At 40.5% G+C, this 21,302-nt stretch overlaps 2 protein-coding genes across 3 annotated transcripts in view; both read left to right on the top strand.

Moving 5' to 3' along the window:
- Positions 1-3,747, top strand: part of cfap299 (cilia and flagella associated protein 299) — a 75,593-nt gene extending 71,846 nt beyond the window's left edge. Inside the window, exons 5-7 of one of the 2 annotated variants that reach the window (XM_028032805.1) lie at positions 643-766; positions 2,833-2,908; positions 3,048-3,747. In XM_028032805.1, coding sequence (XP_027888606.1) covers positions 643-766; positions 2,833-2,908; positions 3,048-3,136 — 289 coding nt within the window. In that variant the 3' untranslated portion in view covers positions 3,137-3,747. The remainder of the gene's footprint in view (positions 1-642; positions 767-2,832; positions 2,909-3,047) is intronic. The other variant, XM_028032806.1, reaches the window with a different exon arrangement.
- Positions 3,748-8,796: 5,049 nt separating this feature from the next.
- Positions 8,797-20,281, top strand: bmp3 (bone morphogenetic protein 3). Its single transcript, XM_028034478.1, has 4 exons — positions 8,797-9,432; positions 11,287-12,209; positions 17,011-18,728; positions 18,872-20,281. Exons 1-3 carry the CDS (start codon positions 9,156-9,158, stop codon positions 17,200-17,202), a joined length of 1,392 nt encoding a protein of 463 aa, XP_027890279.1. The 5' UTR covers positions 8,797-9,155; the 3' UTR covers positions 17,203-18,728; positions 18,872-20,281.
- The last annotated feature ends 1,021 nt before the right edge of the window (positions 20,282-21,302 follow it).

Raw genomic sequence — 21,302 nt, 5'->3', positions numbered from 1 at the left:
AATAATTCATGCAATTATTTTTCGTCCTGAGCAAAAATGATCTGCTCTAGGCAAAGTGTGGGTGAGCAATTGGTCGGGACCCGTAAACAAACATGGGCCCGATGTCCTTTTTTTTTTTTCATCCCAACGCTTTTAGAAAGAAAACATCGTCACACTTCTGTAAATGGTGACAAATACAGAAATCTCATTTAATTTTTAGGCAGAACTGGTTCAGATCTGGACCGGATCAGAGTCAAAGCCTTTTTTCAGATGTCAGACCGGTTCATGATCCCAACCCGACCCGAAGCTGCCGCATGTGCGTAAACCTTTGGGGGACTGTTATGATCTGGAGCCTTAGATTCGGTCCAGATCTCAATGCTGTAGGTTTTATCTGTACCACAGAGAGATGTCAGTCACGGATTGTCGGAGTTGTGTGCAGCCTGTGTAAATGTCTGGCGGGTCCAGCGGACGGGCAGGGCAGGGCCGTAAAGTGTTGAAGGGGGGGGGCAATGGTCCCCTGCACCCCCCCTGTTCTGGTGCCTATGGTCATGGTCAGTTAAGAGAAGATGATTGAAAAGATCTTCATAACCAGCTGGCAGCCATGTTTTTCTTCATTTAAAACCTTCCTGAAAGACTCAGTTGTATTCCCCGTTTCCTTCACAGCTACTACAACTGGAAGACGCAGACATCCACCTCCAACTCCAGCCCCAACTTTGAGGTGATTTATGATGACCCAAACGGACTTCTCTTTAAGAGCAAGAGGGACAAAACAATGCTGAATCCTTGGGTAAGAATTGTTTCTCTGCTGCTTTGCTTCTGGGCCTCAGGCTCCCATAATCAGATCCAGACACCTGCTGCATGGCCGTAAAAATGTTTCTGGGAAGTAAAAGTTCTTATCAGATCCAGTTTGCTACCAGGCACACTTTGTCTTTAAAGCCAGTGTTATATCTAACAGAGCATGTTACAGTGACGGCCCTATATTACCTCACTGGCCCTAAGTTTTAGGCACTGAAGCTTTTTAACAAGCTGCAGATATCAGTTGGAGAAGCTGAGAGCGATGAAGGAATCATATTTGCTTTCCACCTGCACACAGAGCGAAGGGTCAAGAGATCGAGGCAGGTGCTTCCTCCACGCTCTCCTTCTGGCGGAGGCCTTTGCAGAATAACGGCCCACTGGGACGGCTCTTATTTTCCCTCCTGCCTCTCTCTTTGCTGGGGGGTAGGGAAGCAGTTGGTGGGGCCGAACTATTTTGAAATTGCAGACAGAGCTGTGGGGACTGCGTTTTTGAGGCCAAAATGGCAGCACAGTGTTCTAGCTGCGGTCGAGCCCCGCCCCGACCAGCCGTCTATTAAAAACACAAGCGATGGAAGGCGCAGGAAGCCAGGGACATCAAACCACCCGCGTGTCCAGAAACGCAGCGTGGCTCAGTCCAGCTTTTAACCCTCCGTCTGCAGCTTCGTCTTTACAGTTCACACTGCAAAAACACAAAACCTAGACAAGCACTTTTGGTCTAGTTTCTAGTGCAAATATGTTGGTGCAGTTAAAATAAAACAAAATTAACTTGCAAGCATCTTTTCAGCAAGATATAGGAGCTTGTTTTAAGTAATTAATTCCTTCATATTGATAAAGGCGTACTAGTTCCACAGGCAGATTATTTCACTTATATCAAGACATTTTCCCAAGAGTGAAATAATCTAACAGTGGGATTAGTATGAAAAAACCTTTCTGCTCTTACCTTACAGAAAATATACTCATAAGTTAGCTTTGTCTAAGATACTAGGATATTTTAACTAGAAACAAGACAAAAATAATTGGTGATATTTTGGTGGTTTTTGAAGTGCAGGCTAGTTCTCCGCTTTGTTTTTCTGCTTTTGCTAAACCGTGACCGCTTGTTCCCCTGCAGCCAGAAATGTGGGTTTGATGGTGAAGAGCTTCTCTTATCTCTGTGGTTCATTTGGTTTGACTGGAAAAAGAAGCTGAAAGAAAAGTTTTCCTTAGATGATGTGAGCATTAGTAAAACATTTTGGTTTCCCGATCATGTGGAGGTTTGCTGTTTACCAGAGTTTCCGACTCCGGTGATGAAGTCATTTTTAGCCGTCTGTTTCGCCTTTGATCGCCTCGGTCATTACGACACCCACAGGAGTGTTTGAGGTAAACGTGTAAATTGGGTGTGATGGTTGACCAATGAATGAGTCCCGTGACACAGATGGTCTGAGAGGAAATGCTTCCAGCAGCTTGTGGTTTCACATGGATGGACAGACAGACAGACACATGGATGTGTGCTTATAAAAACCTGAGCTGATTTTAGGTTAAGACTTTGACTAGGCCACTTTAACACACAGATATGCTTTGATGCAAACCCTTCATAATGGACCTCCTCCTTCCTTTCTTGCAGCTGTTATTGCTCTATAGGCCGTAACAATGCTCTGAGAATCATAAAATAAATACACACAGCAGCCTTAGCTTTGATACAGTAACCAATAAAGTTATACTAAAAACCTCGTCATTAAACCCAAACCAAACACTTTCTCTTTCAGAGATTGTTTTTGGATCAAATCAAAGAAGGATTTATGCCTCCTGATGGACTCATCTGTACTTTCAGCATCTTTTATGCTGCATTTGTCACTGGTTTCTCAATTGGTGACTGTATGATATTTTGATGACTTTTTATTTTTGTGTTTTTATGATGTAAAGCACTTTGAACTGCATTGTTGCTGAAATGTGCCAAACAAATAACTTGATTGACTGATTTACAGAACTTGTCTAAGTAAAAACATCCTCCAAGCTCATAAAACTCACTGATCTGCTTTGTCCAAATGAAGCCATTTCTAAACACGTGGTGTTTGGTTTCAGTCCGGGTCCAGCGGGGACTCCAGCGGGACGCTCCTCCAGTCGGACCTCTACGTCCACGTCGTGCTGTACGACCGCAGTGTGAGAACGTTCTGACCTGCTGACGCCGACACAGCCGTACAATCTGGCGTGCAACGCAGAGCGCTGAAAGCCTCTAATTTAGCTGCAGCTGCATCATCATTTACAAACTCTTTCCCTCTTATCGTGCATGCCATCAGGGTGGAGGTGCCGCTGCGACGACTTCAAACAGACAATTCCCAGAGGAAGACGTGGACAAACTGGAGTGACAGCTGGAGAGTTTCCTTAAGCTTAAACTGGAACTTAGATATTCTGTTGGGTGCAAAGTCTTCTTTAGGAGCCAGAATCTGCTCCTCAACCCCAGGCTTGTCCACTGTTGGGGCCAACATATTTTGGGCCGTTTGTCTAAACAAATTAGAGGCGTAAGAGCTTTGAAAGATGATGGGGGCAGCTCTTATGTCCTCCCCCAGGCTGCGGTAGCTCCAATTGGACTGGAAGAGTGGGTAATGGGCTTAAAGCATTCCTTGTGTTCCCAGATGGAAAGACGCTACGCCGGACATCAAAGCTCTCCATCACTTCCATATTAGTCATTGACTGACAGATTTTAATGCACCATAACTCTACAAATTATCCCATTTGGAAACCTGTTTGAAACTTGAAGAAGTTTAATTTTTGCCATTAATACTGAAACAGGTGGTGGGAATCACACCAGTGATATTATCTCTGGCCATAAGATGATAACATATTACAGGGTTTTTATCATTTCTTCTTTCATGTGTGTTCAGTCTGAAGCTGAATGTTGGCAATTCAACTTAGGCAATGTATTGTTTTCCAAACGGGTCCCTTGCTTTCTATTTGTGTTTATTTCTGAAGGGAATTAAAGATTCACAATCAAACCCATAATGATTGTGTTGTTTTTTTTACTTAATAAAAAACCCAAAATGATATGATGGTGTCCATTTTAATCCCCCAAAACAAAATCTAGTGCATTTCCTTCAGAAGTCACATAATCATCAAACATAGTTCATCTGTGCATAATTCAATATCTGTGTATCTGCAGCTGTCCTGTGAAGTTGCACACTCCACAAAGCTGCTGAGGACACAATCTAAAAGTCTTGCACCAGTAACTTAAACACAAAATATTGAATCAGAGGCTTTGAATGCCTCACTTTTCAGTTTTTAATGGTGAATTTATGTTCATGCCATCTGCAATTCATCTGTTCGTCTTAATGAAATACCTAGAGATTTGGGGTTATAAGCTTTTAAAATGTGAAGGTTTGGGAGACTATGAAAGTTGAAAGATAGCATTTTCTGTAATGAGATGTGAGGAAAATATTTATTTTGAAGGTGTTTAATTTTCCTTTGGGCTCAATAAAGTCTTTTTGAATTTGTTTTATGTTTTCAGTCCCTGTTTCTGTACATGTCTTTCTTTTAGGATGAGCAATGATTAAAACATCAACAGTTAACAGATGAATTACTAAAATGACCTCTAAAGTATTTTTCTTGCAAAGCCATTTTTCTCAGCAGTATAGCATGTTTAAGGGAATTTTTTCCCCCTTCTTAAAATCACAACCCCGGGAAACTGTGTCTGCTGCTGCTCACATGAACTCACCTCTGCAGGTTCCCCTGGAGGCGTTCTCGAGAAATCTAGTCCACCAAAGCAATCCCAGTCTCAAACTTACAGATACTTTTACCTGAGTGCATACATTTGTGCTTTTATTACGAGAACTCAACCAATGCCTTGAAAAGTATCAAAATTGCTCTAACCATTTGTCACAACTTTATAAGTCTAGAAAAAAATCCAAGTTTCTGAAAGATGCTGTATCAAAAACAAATGTTTTTCAGTTTTTGGTTTTTAAATAAAATTTACACTTCACAATGATGCCATCTTTTTGTTGACACAGTCTTGACAAACATTTAAACTGTGTTGGATATTTGAAGAGGGAGACTTTATAGAGTGCAGTTCTGCAGACTTTAGCCAGAGAGTGAGTTGTGTATTGCATAAGCAAAATAAAAAAGCCAGATATCAATCAAAACAATAACTTCTGCAAAACTTGATTACATGCTGAGGAGGAAATTTAGCCATTTGATTCAGGTGTGTTGGAGCAGAGATGCATTTCAAGGGCTGGAGTTAGACACTGACCCAGTGAGCAATTAAATGCCAGCAAACAGGTGAATTCATTCTGCTTAATTAAACACAGAACCAAGTATCTTACCTTGTAGTTTGTTCGGTTCATGAGTCCAGCTATGGCTCCTCTTCTCATCATTCAGCTTTTTTTATTCTACCAAGATCACAGACTGCTCACACAACTTGGGTTCAGAATCCCAGACAAGCCCCCCAAAAAGCAGAACACTAAATGAAAAAGGAAGACACAATAAGGTTAATTTAGGATTTTCATCTCAAAACATAAGTTCATGCAGTGGGGCAGTAGTAGTCCTTCGGTTATAGTCTGACTCACCTGCAGACTTCAGTGGAGGTTTGTACTCAAAAAACTTAGAACAGTTTTCTATAAGGCTCTAGGATGAACTAGTGGGTTTTCTTCCCACCTAGACCTATACACCTTTATTTGTTAATAAACTTACTCTAAGTTCAGAAAAGAAACAAATGAAGAATCCTAGACAACTCCCTCAAAAGATTTTGGGCCTAAACAACGAAAGCTAATTTGGTTAATTATAGAGTGTTTAGCATTTATTAGAACTTGAAGCTGCACACCAATCCTGCTGCCATAACCTGATGCTTCTGCAGACTCCAGCCTTTGTGTCACAGGAAAAAAGTCCCATTACCTTCTGCTCAACAAAACACAGAAAACATGTCAAATGTAAAAAAAAAAACGTTTTTATAAAGATTTCCAAAATGTTTTGATGCTACGATCAATAAAAACATTTATATTTCCTTCATAGAAAACCGAAAAGAGGAAAATGCTCTCCCTTTTCAGCCAGTTGATTTGAGAAATAATCATCCGGAAACCTCCAAAATAGCTTCTAGTTGTGTAGTAATGACAGATATTCAGCAAGTTGTGTCTTGTTTTCATAAAACAAACAAGAAAAATCTAGGCAGTGGGGTTTCTTTCTGCCCTTTTGCATGTTTAAATCTTTTCATCAAAATAAGATCAGGCGTTTTTCTCAAACTGCTGAAATAACGGCTGCCTTCCTAGTGATTCCTATTGGCCTGAAAGTCACTAGATGATTTAAATCTGACAAACATGAATCTGCCTCAGTTGACTCTGTGCACGAGGAGCCCTTCATCCATCGGTTTGTCTGTTTTAACCGAACCGGTCCCTGTTGGTCTCCCTGAAACAATGTGTTTGGTGACCTGAGGCTTTTGGGTTTTGGGGAATGACAGTCTGGTTTTGGGTCATCTCAGTCAGTGTGATTCTTTATGTCGGCGTGTGTGTGTGTGTTTTAACACAATGGTAGGCCTGTGATAAATGAACACTGGTGAGCAGAAAGAATTATAAAAGGCAACATGAGGGTGGTTTTTTATTTAATTTTATTTTAGCTTCTCCAAATATGGTTTTGTAGTTTACATCATTGAATATAAAGTGGATTCTTCAGCTGTAGCAGAAAAAAAACATGGATTAAAATTAAGCTTTAAATGCCACTGGATAGTCTTATAAACAAACATGGAAAAATTACTATACAGAAATGATATTTCATATATGTTACCTTTAAGAGGAATGCCATAAATTCATCAATTATGTGTTCACAACAAATTCACAGTAAAATTGGGATAAATGGCTTTCATCCCCCTCAAATGCTTTTATTGGGCTTTTAAACTGTTGGGGTTTTAACTAAGCCTCGCTTTTATTAGTTTGGAGCTTGACTTCCCTCTAATACGCCCAATATGAAGTAACGACGTGGTTTCGCAGTAAATTGACCATTAAATAGCATGAAAATATATTTTGACCAGATTTGACAGTTTTTTTCTTCATGTGCTTTGAAATTACTGCAAAAAACCCCCCAAAAAACAATGAGGACAAACCAAGTAATGACTTTAAATGTTACTCTAATTACAATCTCGGGGTTGAGCCTTTCAACATCACACAGTTGCATAAATAGGCACCACATTGTTAAACTTCAAGCATTTATCTGCTCACATTTCCTTTTGATTGGGTATGTTTGATTTGACGACCATGTCACGGCTTACGTTCTGGGTAACTTTACCTCCTCGTTACTCTGTCCCTTTCCTCCTCAAATGCCAGTCCTGACGGTTGATCAGTACACACGCCTTGCATTTGGACATCTTTAATCAGAGCAACCTGTCCAGGGCCAGTAGAAAGTTTTTTAATTAGTGCTTTACCTAAGTTTTTCTTATTTGAAAAGAACCCCTTCAAAAAGATGCATCTTTTCCAGAGTCTCTAATTCAGAAATGTCTAAATAAAGTCATGTGATGCTCACCAGCCATAAGACACAAACATTCCTTAAATTCTAGTTTGAAACATCAAAATAAAATAAAGCTTCGCCAAGTTAAAGTTGAGATTATTTTCATACCATTTCATTGAATTCTCTAAGTTCATTCAGCTCTAGAGGCAACAAATGACAAAGTTTGATTTATATTGTTTAAAATCTTTGTTGTAATTCTCTGCAATAAGAGCTTGACAAATGAAGTGAGAAAAAAACAAGAACCTGAGATTCTCTCTTTCTAGCTTTTGATGATATATGATATAAAAAACACTAATTCTGATGGTTAATATTTGGTTAATTTATTCTGTGCTGAAATTTGTTTGTATTAAGCTTTAATTCCTATGAGTATTTTGTCGTTTCTTCCTGAGTGTCCACAACATCAACAAATGCTAACTTTCTTTTTCTTCTTTTCCCTAATAGATGAAAAAGATTGCTTGCAAATTTGTATTTTCATATCCTGCATCCATATCTTGATTATGTTTTTCCATAAGCTAATACTCATGTTTATCTGTGTTTTAGGAGTTCACCATATTTTTCAAATCCATTTTCAGTTCAGTCTTTCAGATACATTAAGTTGTGTTTCAACAGTTCAACAACAAATTCAAATAAATATATATTCTGCATCCAGTTCACAGGTATCTGAATAGACATGCATGGTGATGGAGGCGTCATGATGTTGCTTGTTATCTTAGCAACACTAAAATTTAGGGAAGTGTGAATAAAACGTATTTCTCATTTTCTCAAAAATGCTGCTCTCATGGGGAAAATGAAGTGAAAAGGCAGAGGAGTTTGTAATTAAACTAAATTTGACTGTATTGAAGCTAAACAACAAACACAATGGCCTGAAAAATTAACATTAATTAGGAAATACACTGAAGAAGAAAACAGGCAGATGGGAGGCTTATGAATCGTTCCTGTCTGTTTCCACCTTGATAGTAGAGTTAATCATCCAGCCCACCACCGCAGAGCTTTGAAGGACATAGCATGCTAATATTATTACCATCAAATGTCCAAAGGCCCAATCATTTCCTCCCGAGTGCTCCTGAAAGAGGAGCGGCTGGGTGGGGTGTTTGAACCCCTCCTGATGGGCTGTTTTGCGGGAGGCAGGGAGGTGTAGAGCATCCGGATCAGGCCGCGATGGTACAGGATGTATGTGCTTAACCGCACTGACCCAAACAAAGCAGGGAAGAAAGCCTTTAATGCCCACGGTAAGCCGCTTCATTCTGCAGCGCTGCCCAGACGCACAGCTCTGCGCAGCAGAAATTACGCACGGCGCTGCTGCTCCGTAGCAGCAGTTCAGGTGATGAAATCTGTCCAATAAATGGATGGAATGTCCTTTAGTGGAATTTCATTTTTATCTTTATCTCTCACTTCAAATCAGCCGATAACACAGGCTTCCTTCTGCTCTCGATAACGAGATAATTTGTCCCCAGGCTAAATGTGCGTAAAAGTATCCTGGGCAGGAAACTCTCTTTCTCTCCTTTCCCTCCCTCTGTGTGTGTGTGGGGAGGTGTGTGTGTGTGTGTGTGAGGAATACCCAGCTGGTCCCTCAAGCCCTATAATACTAAGCACAACATGCTTTACCTTCAATGAAAGCTGAGACGGGGGGACGGTTGAGTGCTGCAGAGCTGAGACCAGGAGTGTTTTCTGCAGAGCCGCAGATTTCCCGCATCTGTTTTATCACACCCTCTGTTGTGCGCTGGAGCAGTTTTAATTCTATTGACTGTTGTTTGTATACAACATATCTAAAGAACTTAGAAAACTTGGAAGACGTGGTGATGATAGACAATTTTGGACTCCCCAGTTGATGGTTTGCCTTTTAAAAAGATAGGACACACGTCTGGCTGTGATAGTTTGTCCACAGCTGTTGTTTTTCCCACTTCTCTCCTGACTTTGCCTCAGCCATGGCTCTCTACTCTCGGTTCGTGCTCGTCGTGCTTTATGGATGGAGTTATCTGTGCGCTGGATTCTGCGCGATGTTGAAAACGGACAGTTTCCCCGAGAGGTTAAAGGTGGATTTTACGCACTCGGTGGATAAAAAGTACGCCGCCACGGATGACCGGGACGCGCATTTGCAGGATACAATGACTGAGCACATGCAGATGCTTTACGACAAGTACAACCGGGCCGGGTTTCCCTTCAGGGACGGCAACACGGTTCGCAGCTTCAAAGCGCACTGGGGTACGTATCTAGGATATTACGCACTGTGCCATGAAGCACAGAAACGATCCGCTTATTTCTTAATGTGTTAGTGTTGCCATCACAATTTTGAAGTTGATCTGATAACGTCCTGTTTGACACTTTACTGCGCAGTGTCCGCAAAATCTGCGTAAATTTACTATTTATTTTTGAAAATCCACTTCGTTCAAACAAACAAAAAGGCAAACAATGTTCTGTTCTTGGTTAAATAGTATAAATTAATCAACTTTATCCTCTTTATTTTCTTATTTATGGAGCTTGACAAAAATCCACCTGTTGATCCACTCCTTCTGATGTGATCAACCTGTTACCACTTCCTTCAGACGGAAACGGACTGAAATCTGACTGTTTCATGACGTTCGACGTCGTTTAGCGTCACATTTTTTCCCCATTATCTTGACAATTCACTTTCAGATACTGTAAATAGATCTTCCCCTCGGGTCAGGACCGGGAAGCTGCTCAGCCTCTCTGTGTCGCAGCAGAACAGGAGTTTCCACTCCAGACATGTTTTTCAGCGGCTTTTATTTCACTTTGACCTTTAAGATCATCCACTTTAAATACGTCTGCGCGTAAATGTACGCGCAGACTCTGGGTTATCAACTTGATGCAGGCGCTGCTGAAGGCGATCAGCTGCGATAAGATTGTAAACTACTGCCTCCTGTCGTCTGATTGCTGCATATGAATTCACCTCATTTCTGTGTAACAAGTTCGCCTCATACTATTAGTCAACTTGGTGAGGTGAAAAATGTGGCTCTCTTCTTGTGCAAACACAGCAAAGCTTTGTTTTAGTTTTAAACATATTTAGGTTCTATTCAGATTCGCGGTTATGTTGGTTAGGTAAAAGTAGTCAATATGTTACCAGAAGTAAATAGCAGTCAAATTTGTCTTAGTTTAGCGAAAACAGCAAAATTCTCATTGGGGAAACAAGCTAATGGATACTCAGCGCAGAAACAGTTCATGTGTGAATGTTCCCACCTTTTAGAACTAAAACGTCAGATGGCTTATCTGTTTAATACGCAGTAGTTGTTTACGTTGTCATTATTTTCTAAACTAAACATCTACGTTATGCTTAGGTTTCACAAATGCATCCTGTCGTTAACCATCCAAATCTGACAGCACAATCTCCTTAGAATCTGGCTCAAATTATGCAAATGTTAAGATGTCTTCACAGTTCTGAAGAAAAAAAAAGGTGTAACTCATCTATACTTCAATTAAGTCCAGATGGCCAAATTAGAACAAATGTCATCTTGAGGCACTTTATAAGGACAAACAAGTAACAACTCCCAGCTGGGCAAGCAGGAGGATATTTTTAGGGGTTTTCCAGCATAGTGGTTTCAGTGCTAAACTGGCGGCTACAGGTGGTTCTCTGCTGGTTCTAAAAAAAAATGTGGTGGGGTTTTCCACAGCCAGAGTACCAGTCGGAAGCCATCTGCAGACGGTGACAGTGCATCAAGCATCTATTTATCTGTGATCGATGTTTAAAATCCTGTTTTAAACAATTTGAAAGTTTTACAATTACCTGTATTTGTAACTTTCAATCAGAATAAATAAAAATTGTTGAAACAGAATCATACACTTTGTTTTCAGCAACGTGTAACAATTTTATTACAAATTTTATTCATTTTCAACTTTTCAAATTTCAACGTCTTTTCTAGAAAATTTCTAAAACGGATCTCAAAATTTCTGAGTTTTATGGTGGATGTTTGCTTCTTTTTTCTGTCTACAATGGCCCTAATACACTGTCGTACATATGTGATCACCCAGCTGAAGTTATTTATCCACACTATATGCACAACAGTTTTACATTGTGTAACTGTTACTCCTCACTGTTTACAGGTACAATAAACAACAAGCAGCTGCAGGTTTTTAACCTCACCTCCCTCACCCAGTCTGAGGATGTTCTGTCGGCAACTCTTCATTACTACATCGGAGACCTTCAGAACAACACCCAGCGCTGCTTCACGCCCAAACACTGCGCCCGCCACGGTCCCCGGAGACACAGCCACATCCACATGGTCATCTGGAGCTTTGCTTCCGTGGACAACAAGATGAGGAGTCTGGGACACTTTCGGATAAATGTGTCCACCCTCTACAGGGACTTCATTTCGTGGCAGTGGAGGGACATAACCCGCGTGGTCAATCAGGCCAAACATCACGACGAGTTGCTCATTGGGATTGACGTCGCCTCACAAGGTCCGCAACGGTGGAAGAAGCTCCTGTCCGACCGTTCGCCCTATATCCTGGTTTACGCCAACGACTCTGCCATCTCAGAGCCTGAAAGCGTGGTAGCCACTCTCCAGAGACACCACTCACTGGGAGGAGAGGGCTCCATTTCACACAGCCTCCAAAAGCTGAGAGAGCGCAACAACACTGAGCAAGAACGACAGCTGCGCTCCAGACACAAGCGGTCAGCGAATGTTCTTCTCCCTTTGCAAAACAACGAACTTCCTGGACCCGAGTATCCGTACGAGACGAGAGGATGGGACGAGACGAGTCCGTACGAGCCGATAGAAAACAAGCAGCCCCGGCGGCCACGGAAAAAGGTCCGTAAGAATCAGCGACCCAAGAATCCCCTCCTGCAGTTTGACGAGCAGACCATCAAAAAGGCGCGAAAGAAGCAGTGGAATGAGCCGAGGAACTGCGCTCGAAGGTACCTCAAGGTGGACTTTGCGGACATCGGGTGGAGCGAATGGATTATATCGCCAAAGTCTTTTGATGCCTTCTATTGTTCGGGATCCTGCCAGTTCCCAATGCCAAAGGTGAGAAAACAAATATTTCACATTTCGTTTTGCAAAACAAAAAGAAGCTTCAGACCTCCAAATTGTATGTGTTCAATGTCGAAAAAGAATGAAACCACTAAAGTTGGATGAGGATAATTGCAATAGGATGATATTTTAATGTTGCTCATATGTAAGAGGATAAAGGGCACAGAAAAAAACCCAAAGAATTCTGACTTAAATTTTCTGAAATCAAAAGTTTCGATTCTGTGGAAAAAAAACTCAACATTTTGAGAAAAAAAAGTCAGAATATTGTGACAAAAATCCTTTTTTTCAGTGGCCTTAATCGTCTTCTTTGTGCTCAAGCTAAAACAACACTTAATATCTAAGAAACAGCACACCAAATACGTCAATTATAATCTAAATCTTCGGTCTCAGCTCGGTTGACCTGAACTCTGGTGCGGTTCTTAAGCATGTGAACACCAAGCAGACTGGAGACCACTCCAAAAGCAGGAAGTGGATTATAACGCAGAGCATTCTGGGTAAATACTACCAAAACAAAAGCAAGACTCTAGAGCCCTTTTTGCACTGCAGGGTCCGGCCTGGCCCAGTCCGGCTCCGTTCGACCCGGTCCTATTGGTGCTATGGCTCTGGTCGTTTTGCATTGAGCAGGATACGTCAGGTAAATCGAATTATTGCTAAAGCTACCCAGGTGATCTCCCCAGCGACCGCAGAACAGTTTTCTTCTTGGATCTCCCGCCCCGCTTTTTCTGTATGCACTGATGAGCGAGGAAGCAAAAGGAAACATTTACCTCAGCTTTACATTTAACAAAAAAAAAATCTCATCTGAATGTCGCCTCTGAGCTGGACTCCCGGCCAGCTGAACTACCCCTGCGGCAGGCGGGATTTCCCAGCTGAAGAGACGCCAGATGCGGAAATCCCCTCCTTCACAGTCTTGCCAACTTCTGATCGGTTCAATTGGAGAAATGTTATTTACATTTACCATTAAAATCTTTGGCTGAAGAGGCGATTGTAAACCCAGTGTAGGGTAAGAATAGATTATGACGGGAATTTATTGATGCAGCATATTCAAATGACAGCCATCGAGAAAGTCTAGTGCTCCTCTGATCCAGAGATCTGATCTTTGTCCCGCCCCCGCAGCCAATGAACCAATCAGCAGCTAACTCCAAATCGGCCCGGTCTGGCGGTCCGATTTGAACCACAGCTCTTAAGGTTCCAGCAATAGGGGTGGTACCGGGCTGGATGTGCAAATCTTCTTCATAGGTTTCAGTGTCAATTCCTCCAGTGGTTCTTGGTACAGCGCCACCACAGGTGAGGAGGGGAACAGGTTTTTCAAAGGGTTTGGATTGTTTTTCACAGTGCAGTGTGAAACCAAACCGCAGCTGCTGAAAATGAAACAAATGGTTCTGGTCCCCAATCTAACCGGGGCTACCGGACTATCAGGTGTGAAAACCCTAAAACAAGCAAACCTCTTCTATACGTTAAGCTAAAGTCCTTTGACATCCCATGGCGTAAGCATAGAGAGGACAATGTCTGATTTGGGGGATCCACACGGTTTCATCTTTCCTTTTGCAGATGATATTGTTGTGTTCGCTTCTTGAAATCAACGAAGTGGTTTACAGCACAGTGTAAAATTGCACAATGAGTCAGATCTTCGAAATCTAAGACTATCATTGTTGCTCCCTTCAGGTTGGTGGTGAGTGGGTAAAGTATATTTGAGTAAGTAAATTGGTTGAGGAGGTTCAGGGTCAGGTTAAATGTCTCCTCCATGTTGGATGAGACCCAGAACCGTGGGATGCTCTGTAGAGTTGTTAGGGAATGTCTGGTTATCTCAGTGATCTTGCCTTTCTGTTTCGTCAGGAAAACCAGATGGTATCCTCATCCCAAACGTAATACAGCACTGTTGAACAGGCGTACCTAATAAAGTGGCCACTGATTGCATTTTTACTCCAAATGCAAATCTGTGTCAACAGGTGATCCGAAAAGATGCGCTGAAGAAGTCCAGGACCCATTAGTGGGGTCTCATACTGTAAGAGAAGATTAAAAACATACACAGACGCTCTCTGTGGACATCAGGTAAACAGAGTCGGCTGCGTTCAGCTATCAGTGCATCCATCAGTCTTTGTTAGCCGATGCTGTTAGGCTCTGCGTTGTATTAACCTTAGCAACATTAAAGTCAGAAGTGTGTCTGTCTTACATTATGGATGATAATCCCAAACTTTACGAGCTTTAATCTTCAACTGCCGGGATAAACTGCTCACAGCCACTGGATCCTCTTCGGTTTCTACTCTACTTTGCAGAAAGATCAGAAAGCCTTTGAAGATTAGCATCAACAGTATAACGATGTAATTTAATAAAAAATGGTTAGTTCAAAGTAACGTCCTAATGCACAGGGCATGTGGGAAACGCAGGTCAAGTTGCAGATCAATGAAGAAAACCTCACAGCAGGTGGCTGACCTCAGCTATATTTTTTACACCTTTACCTTTAGTGGGGGAAAAAAAAAACAATTAGAGGACAATGTTAAAGTTTGGCTCCCGGTGAAAAGATAACATCACAGGTATTCTAAACATGGCCGGAATGCTGCAGCTCCATCTATTTAATTCATTAGAGTGGAGTCGCAAGCCTTTGTAGTGGGATGTAATTAGTCCCAGCAGTCAGGCTCTGGCCCCTGAAGGCAGCCGCCTCCCTCTCCTGCAGCTTTTCTGCTCAGGCAGAGGAGCCTGTGATGATCCACCTCCTTTGTCAGAAGCTACTAAATAGTTTCTATTAAAAGCTGCTTTCTTTTGTGACGTGAAGGAAGCGCGAGCCCTGGAGCTACTAATCAGGTGTGTGAACTGTCAGGCATTTAAAGTCAGCTTTCAGGCGCTCAGGTGGCTGGTCAAGAACAGAGTAAAAACAAAACAAGAAACTTAGACACAGCAAAAACACAAGTTCAAGCTCCCCTGCTGGGCATTTTCCTATTTTTTTATTTATTTATTTTTCCAAATAGTTGAGTTTATGTAATAAAAGTAGCTAGACCTCAGCTGTCACCTTGGCTTCCAGTCTGTTGGTTAAACACAATAATGTAATACTTTATTGATAAAACCAAGGTGCCATTAGTTCATTTATGATAGTAGGAAAAAGAAAGAATCCTAAAAAGTAAAAATCCTCACTTAACTCACTTAATGCACGAGATTTAAGAAGGAAAAGTTGCAGCAGAAGGAAGCTTTAGGGAGTTGTAATTGGTGTAGAACAATTCTGTCCATGTTAGATCGAATGTATCAAGAGATATAAAACAAAATCATTAAAAAAACACGCTGCCATATACTGTACATCTGTGTTTTCACGAATGAAATGTTAAACTCAATTTTAAAGTCTGTTCAGTTCTGAGTAATCCAATTCCAGTTTGATCCGTTTAAATGTTTGAGTTTGGATTGAATGCAATCCAAACTCATCTCAAAAGCCCTTTAAAAAAAACAAAGATAATTTTAGCATCTTCAGTCTCAGTTTTTTCTCAGGATTAACACATTGTTCTCATCTTGTCGCCGATTCTCATTTCTGCAGAGAACCCAATATGTTCTCTGATAAATAATGTAAAGGTAAGGCTCAAATTGTGGCTTTTAGTTATTAAATAACAATTTATTAGAACATTTTGCAATTCAAATAGTTTGGTTGATGCTACATTACTGCCACCTACTGGGCTGGAGTTTTCTGGGGTCTGAGATGTGTTCAAACATAAATGTACCAGGCTCATTTTGTGTGCATTCCCACCAGCCCTGTTCAGTCTACTTTAATCAAACTCTAGTTAGCTTTTCTAGAAAGTCCGCTTTGTTTGGGGAGCTGTCGGTGCTAATCGAACTCTGATGGGACCAAAAAAATAAACTCTGGTCTGCCTACAAACCTAGCTCTGGGTTTGGTTGACTATGGTGCGGTTCAAATGTCTATGAGAACACCAAGCAGACCGGAAACCGCTCCAAAAGCAGGAAGTGAACTACAGCACAGGGCATTCTGGGTGAATACCACCAAAACAAGCACACGAGTTAACGTTAGCGGAAGAAATGGCTCGTGGTGTGTTGCCAAAGACAAAAGAGAAATCCTACAACCGCTAAATCTTCGGTTACATTTTGCAAAGAAGGAAGTTGTGCTCAGTGTCTTCTTCAGAGTTTTTTGTCGTTTCTGTCAGTGGTTCTTGGTGCAGCGCCACTGGGGCGAGGAGGGAAACAGGTTGCTAAAAGGCTGTGAACCATTTGACACAGTGCCTTGTGAAAGTGAACTGCGCCAGCTGAAAATTTAACAAATGCTGCAATTTTGAACAAGTCTACCAGACTGTCAGTATCAAAATTGGCTTATTTTGTAAAACCGCAAAGGAAATATTTTTTCTTGCATTACACAAGTCATATGATCAACAACTAGATGTTACTGCTTGCAGCGCTAACCACGAAGAAGATGACAGGAAGTAGTTGGGGGATGATGGCGTGGAATGGTTTATAATTACTTATACTTTTTAATTGCATTTCTTATTTAATTGAAACACAGCAATTGTGAAATTTTAGACCTTAGTAGAATATTGACAAAGTTTTGTGCACATTTGTAATGGAAAAGCAGCTACTGGTCCCAAACGTTTACAACAGAATATTCCAATCAAAGTCCAGACCTCAGCCTTGGCTAAATTGCTGTAGTGGGACCTAAAGATAGCGGTGAAGAAACAGATGAGAACCTCGATAATCTCAATGCCACAATGATATTTAGCAGAAAAACATGAGAGTTGTTGCAGTTGGCGTTAGCACCTAAAGCTAAGGCTGCAGAATCTTAGTTCTGTTTTTGTGTCTTTTTTCCCTTCAGACTCTGAAGCCCTCGAATCACGCCACCATCCAGAGCATTGTTCGGGCCGTGGGAGTCGTACCCGGCATCCCCGAGCCGTGCTGCGTCCCAGAGAAGATGTCCTCCCTCAGCATCCTCTTCTTCGATGAGGACAAGAACGTGGTGCTGAAAGTCTACCCCAACATGACCGTCGACTCCTGCGCCTGCCGATAGTTCCGCTTCCTGTCTGCACCACGTGTCACACAGAAACAAACACCCTGCAACCTGAAACTAAACATCCACTGAGCACAGCTTCCCGTTTGCACTGGAGGAGAGCGCCACCTGTTGTTCCAGGCGAGGAGGACACTGGTCAGCTCAAGGGAAGAAATGGATGACATTAGCACGCCCCAGAGCTGACCGACTCTTTATCTGCATATTTCTCATCTGTGATCCGTTGGGTGACAGCAGGGTAGAACAAATCACACCAACAGAGACAGAAACTGAGGGGAAAATATGAATCATTAAGGAAAACCGACTCAGCTGGAGCTGACAGCTGTGGGCCGAAGGAAGGTGTTCCCTCATCATTCTCTCTTTCATCGCATGAACTTCTCTTTATCCTTAAAAAGCCACCTCTGCTCGCACTTGCATGGTATTTGTAACTCTGTGTATGTATTTATGTCTGTACTATCACTGTGTTATTCGCTATAACAGAGAATTTTGCATAATTATGGGCTTGGCTGCTATAGGGGATTATATTAGGTTCCAAAGCCAGAGTTGTGACGTATAGACAGTAGATTTACATGTTTGTGTTCAGATTACGGCTCCACTAAGTTTTTTTTTTAAGATTCATGCAGGAGAGTAAGCTACATTTTGTCTGTATTTTATATTAATCGGAGCTTTCAGGAGATGAATTACTTCAGAATGAGAGAAGTCATTCTGAACTTCAGAAATTAGTTCAGATTTTTAAAAGTGGTGTTCTATTGACAGTTTATGAGTAGTAAATATCTTACCTGCAATATATTCCTCTCTTAGCATCTTTACTTGGATTAAAGATTAGCATTCTGTTTAAGAGGAACACACAACTTCTGCCCTGTTAAATTACAACAAACATGTTACATACTGTGAATGAATTATATTTTAGAAAAAATGTCAAATTTTTAATGCAAATGCAATAATGGTGCAAAGATTTAAAAGCAGTACATGTAATTTTGAATCTAGAGTTGTTTTAGCGTTATTGCTGCCTAGCTGTTAGCCAGACAACTGCTCTCAATTTCAACAAAATGAAAACTGTAAGCTGCACACAAGATATTTATGACACATAGACTCTGAACAGAACCCCACTTTAAAAAATAAAAAAAAAACTTTTTAAGGGGAAACAGCAAATGAAGAAAAAAAAACTCCTCTGGAATTAAATAATTTACCTAATTCTTACTAAGATGTTTCAAACCTTTCTTAGATAAAAATAAATCACAAATAATAATAATTCCCTAACACCTAATATCAGACTCAAAATATTTGTTTGCTTTCACACATTGTAATCCAGCTATTTTCTGTATCCTAAACTGTACATGTTGTCCTTGCTATAATTTAGAATGTTTATTAAGAATAAGCTTTATAAAGTGCCTTAGTGGATGTTTTTTTCTCAACAAAATTAGTATTCTGTCAATATGCAGGGCTCCTCTAAATCGGTTTTGCTTTACATATCATTTGTTTTATGCTGACTGTTGTTATAAAAAGAAAAAGAAAAAAACATTACACAGGTGCTCTGCGACAGACTGGCGACCTGTCCAGGGTGTACCCCGCCTCTCGCCCGGAACGTAGCTGGAGATAGGCACCAGCAACCCTCCCGACCCCATTAGGGACAAGGGTGAACAGAAAATGGATGGATGGATGGATTACACAGGTTTTAGTTTAGTTTCCCATGAAGGAACCTGGAGCCTTTATGAGAGGTGATCACCATGATCTTGCTTTTTGTTTTTCCAGAGTAAGCGGTGACGGTAGCTGGACAATAGTTGGAAAATGTTTTAATGCCAAAAATGAAAAAAATATATACATATACAAAAATACTAATATTCTTTTTGATGTCACAGAAATTCCCGGGAAGAATTTTAGTTAAGATCTGATGAGTTCTTTGAACGGACTAGTGGCCATCATTGGTATTGCACCATAAATCAATAATTCCGCAGTTAGTGTCTATCTTTTATGCACAGCTTTGATCTTTGTGCTTCTAAGCCCATAGTCAGAGCCTGAAGTTTATCTTTTTATGCTAAAAGTCGACTTTAGCATAAAGTGGTTGATGAGGTTTTTTAAAATCAATAATACCAAAAAAGAATTAACTTTATTCACCAAGGAGATCCGACCTAATTTTGTGGATTACATGCTAGAATAATTCAGTTAAGATTTGACATTAATTATTCAGGGGTTTGTTGTTTAATCAAGTTTACAGTTCATATTGATACGGTGAAAAAAAACAAATATTTATTCAGCTCAGACAGCCTTAAATACAACAGAAAACGTCTTTATTTTTTACATTCTTGTACATTTTTTGTATATATCTCACTGTTTAAAGCCTTCCAGTCTTGAAAGGGTGAATTTCATCTTCTTTGACTTAATTTGGAGCGACTCGGTCATTCAGATAACCGACTTCGCTTGATGATGTACAACAAGCAGCTGGGGGTATTTATGTGGTACAAATTGGTTAGCCTGCAAAGGGGCACTGTAGTGCTTGTTTTCATAGCTATGATCACCAGCAGAGTTTATTTTTTAAATTAATATTTCACTATTTTGATATTAAGAGACGTTTATTTTGCAGATTGTCTAATTTTTTGTAATTTGTACTGACACATTTTCAAAGTGCTCCTCCTTAGTCTGCAGAAGCAATCGGGTGCATGCTGCAGAGCGAGGCTGAAGAGGTTTTTATGCAGCACTTAGTAAACAAATAAAGAAAAACAGGGCAGCATTTAATCTGTTTTTAAGAGCTTGTTCATCCTTACTGCTCAAAGTATCTTGTAAATGTTAGATTAAAAAAAATTAATGCTTGTACAATAAGCTTCACAAAATATATTTGTATATGGAAAAGACTTTACCATGCATATATTTATTTACTGGATGTTGCATATCTTGTAACGGTGTGGCTTGGAGAAGGAGAACTGAAGCTGGGGAGCACTGATGGTCGTTCTAGTCGCTGATGGACATATATGTCACTACTGATATGAAACAAAGTGTGATGAACTGTTTAAAAGGTCTCCCTACAAAAAGTTCCCACCCTTCTTCCAAAGCATTCAAAGAAATGAATAAAATTATGCAAGTTTCACATCTGTCGATGTTTTTTTGTTGTTTTGTAAATGAGGTCTGTCAACACCAAGTTTTCCTTTTCCTCAACAATGCAGTGTTAAAAAAAAAGTTTCCCCCTGTTGACTTTTACATTTCACATAAAGGAAGGTAAACATGGTGCTTTGTCCAGTCAGTAGTGGCTCAGATCTGAGTGGTTTGGCATTAATGAACATGCAGACCTGAAACATGAACCTATGAACAGCTCAAATGGCCTGGTTGGGTCATAAAATTAATCAAAACTTACTCTTATCCTCAGATCTCAATACACGAGGAGCCTACAACCTCACTGGGGTGTTATTGTTTATCTGAATTCAAATGGAGTAATTTAAAAATAAAATAAAAAAACTTTGAAATGATGGGTTTTTAAAAATGTAAAAACCGATTGAATTAATTTTGATATGTGAAGGTCATATTTTATTCAAAGAAATGATCACATGCTTGCAATTACAGATTGACGAATGAATGTGGAAATATCCTTCAGGAGACATTTATGGGTTTAGTGATATCTAGGTGTTATTGATACTCATGTGGAGCTCGGTAAAGTCTCTAAAAGGTGGCTGGATGGTCAAATTTACAGCCATCCATGACCGTAAACATAAGCTTGCCTTACAATTTCCCCAAGCCAGTGGAGAAATTACCCGACTTGTCCACCCATGACACACACAGTAAAATAAGTTCAATAATATTAAAATAAAAAATTATTGCTTACTTGTTGAGAGTAGGGTCATTTTTAGAGGATCAGGACGATTTGCAAAAGGCCGAAAAAGAGCAGTAAATGACGCACCTTTTTTCTTCCGCCAACTTTTTTCTGGGCATCTTGTTTTTACTGAAGAGCTGGCTCACTCCCCCTAGTGGACTGGAGTGCATCAGTTTTGCAGCTTTTCATAATTGTTGTTTTTGTAGTTATCCCTTTTGCCTTTATTTTTATGTGACTGCAGCACTTTTTTTGTGTACATTTGTTTTGTTGATTATAGGTTTTTGCTTCAATTTTCTGACTGCCA

The sequence above is a fragment of the Xiphophorus couchianus genome, chromosome 12 (genome assembly GCF_001444195.1).
Source record: "Xiphophorus couchianus chromosome 12, X_couchianus-1.0, whole genome shotgun sequence".
In the NCBI taxonomy this organism is placed as follows: domain Eukaryota; kingdom Metazoa; phylum Chordata; class Actinopteri; order Cyprinodontiformes; family Poeciliidae; genus Xiphophorus; species Xiphophorus couchianus.
This window is presented reverse-complemented; position numbering and strand designations above follow the sequence as displayed.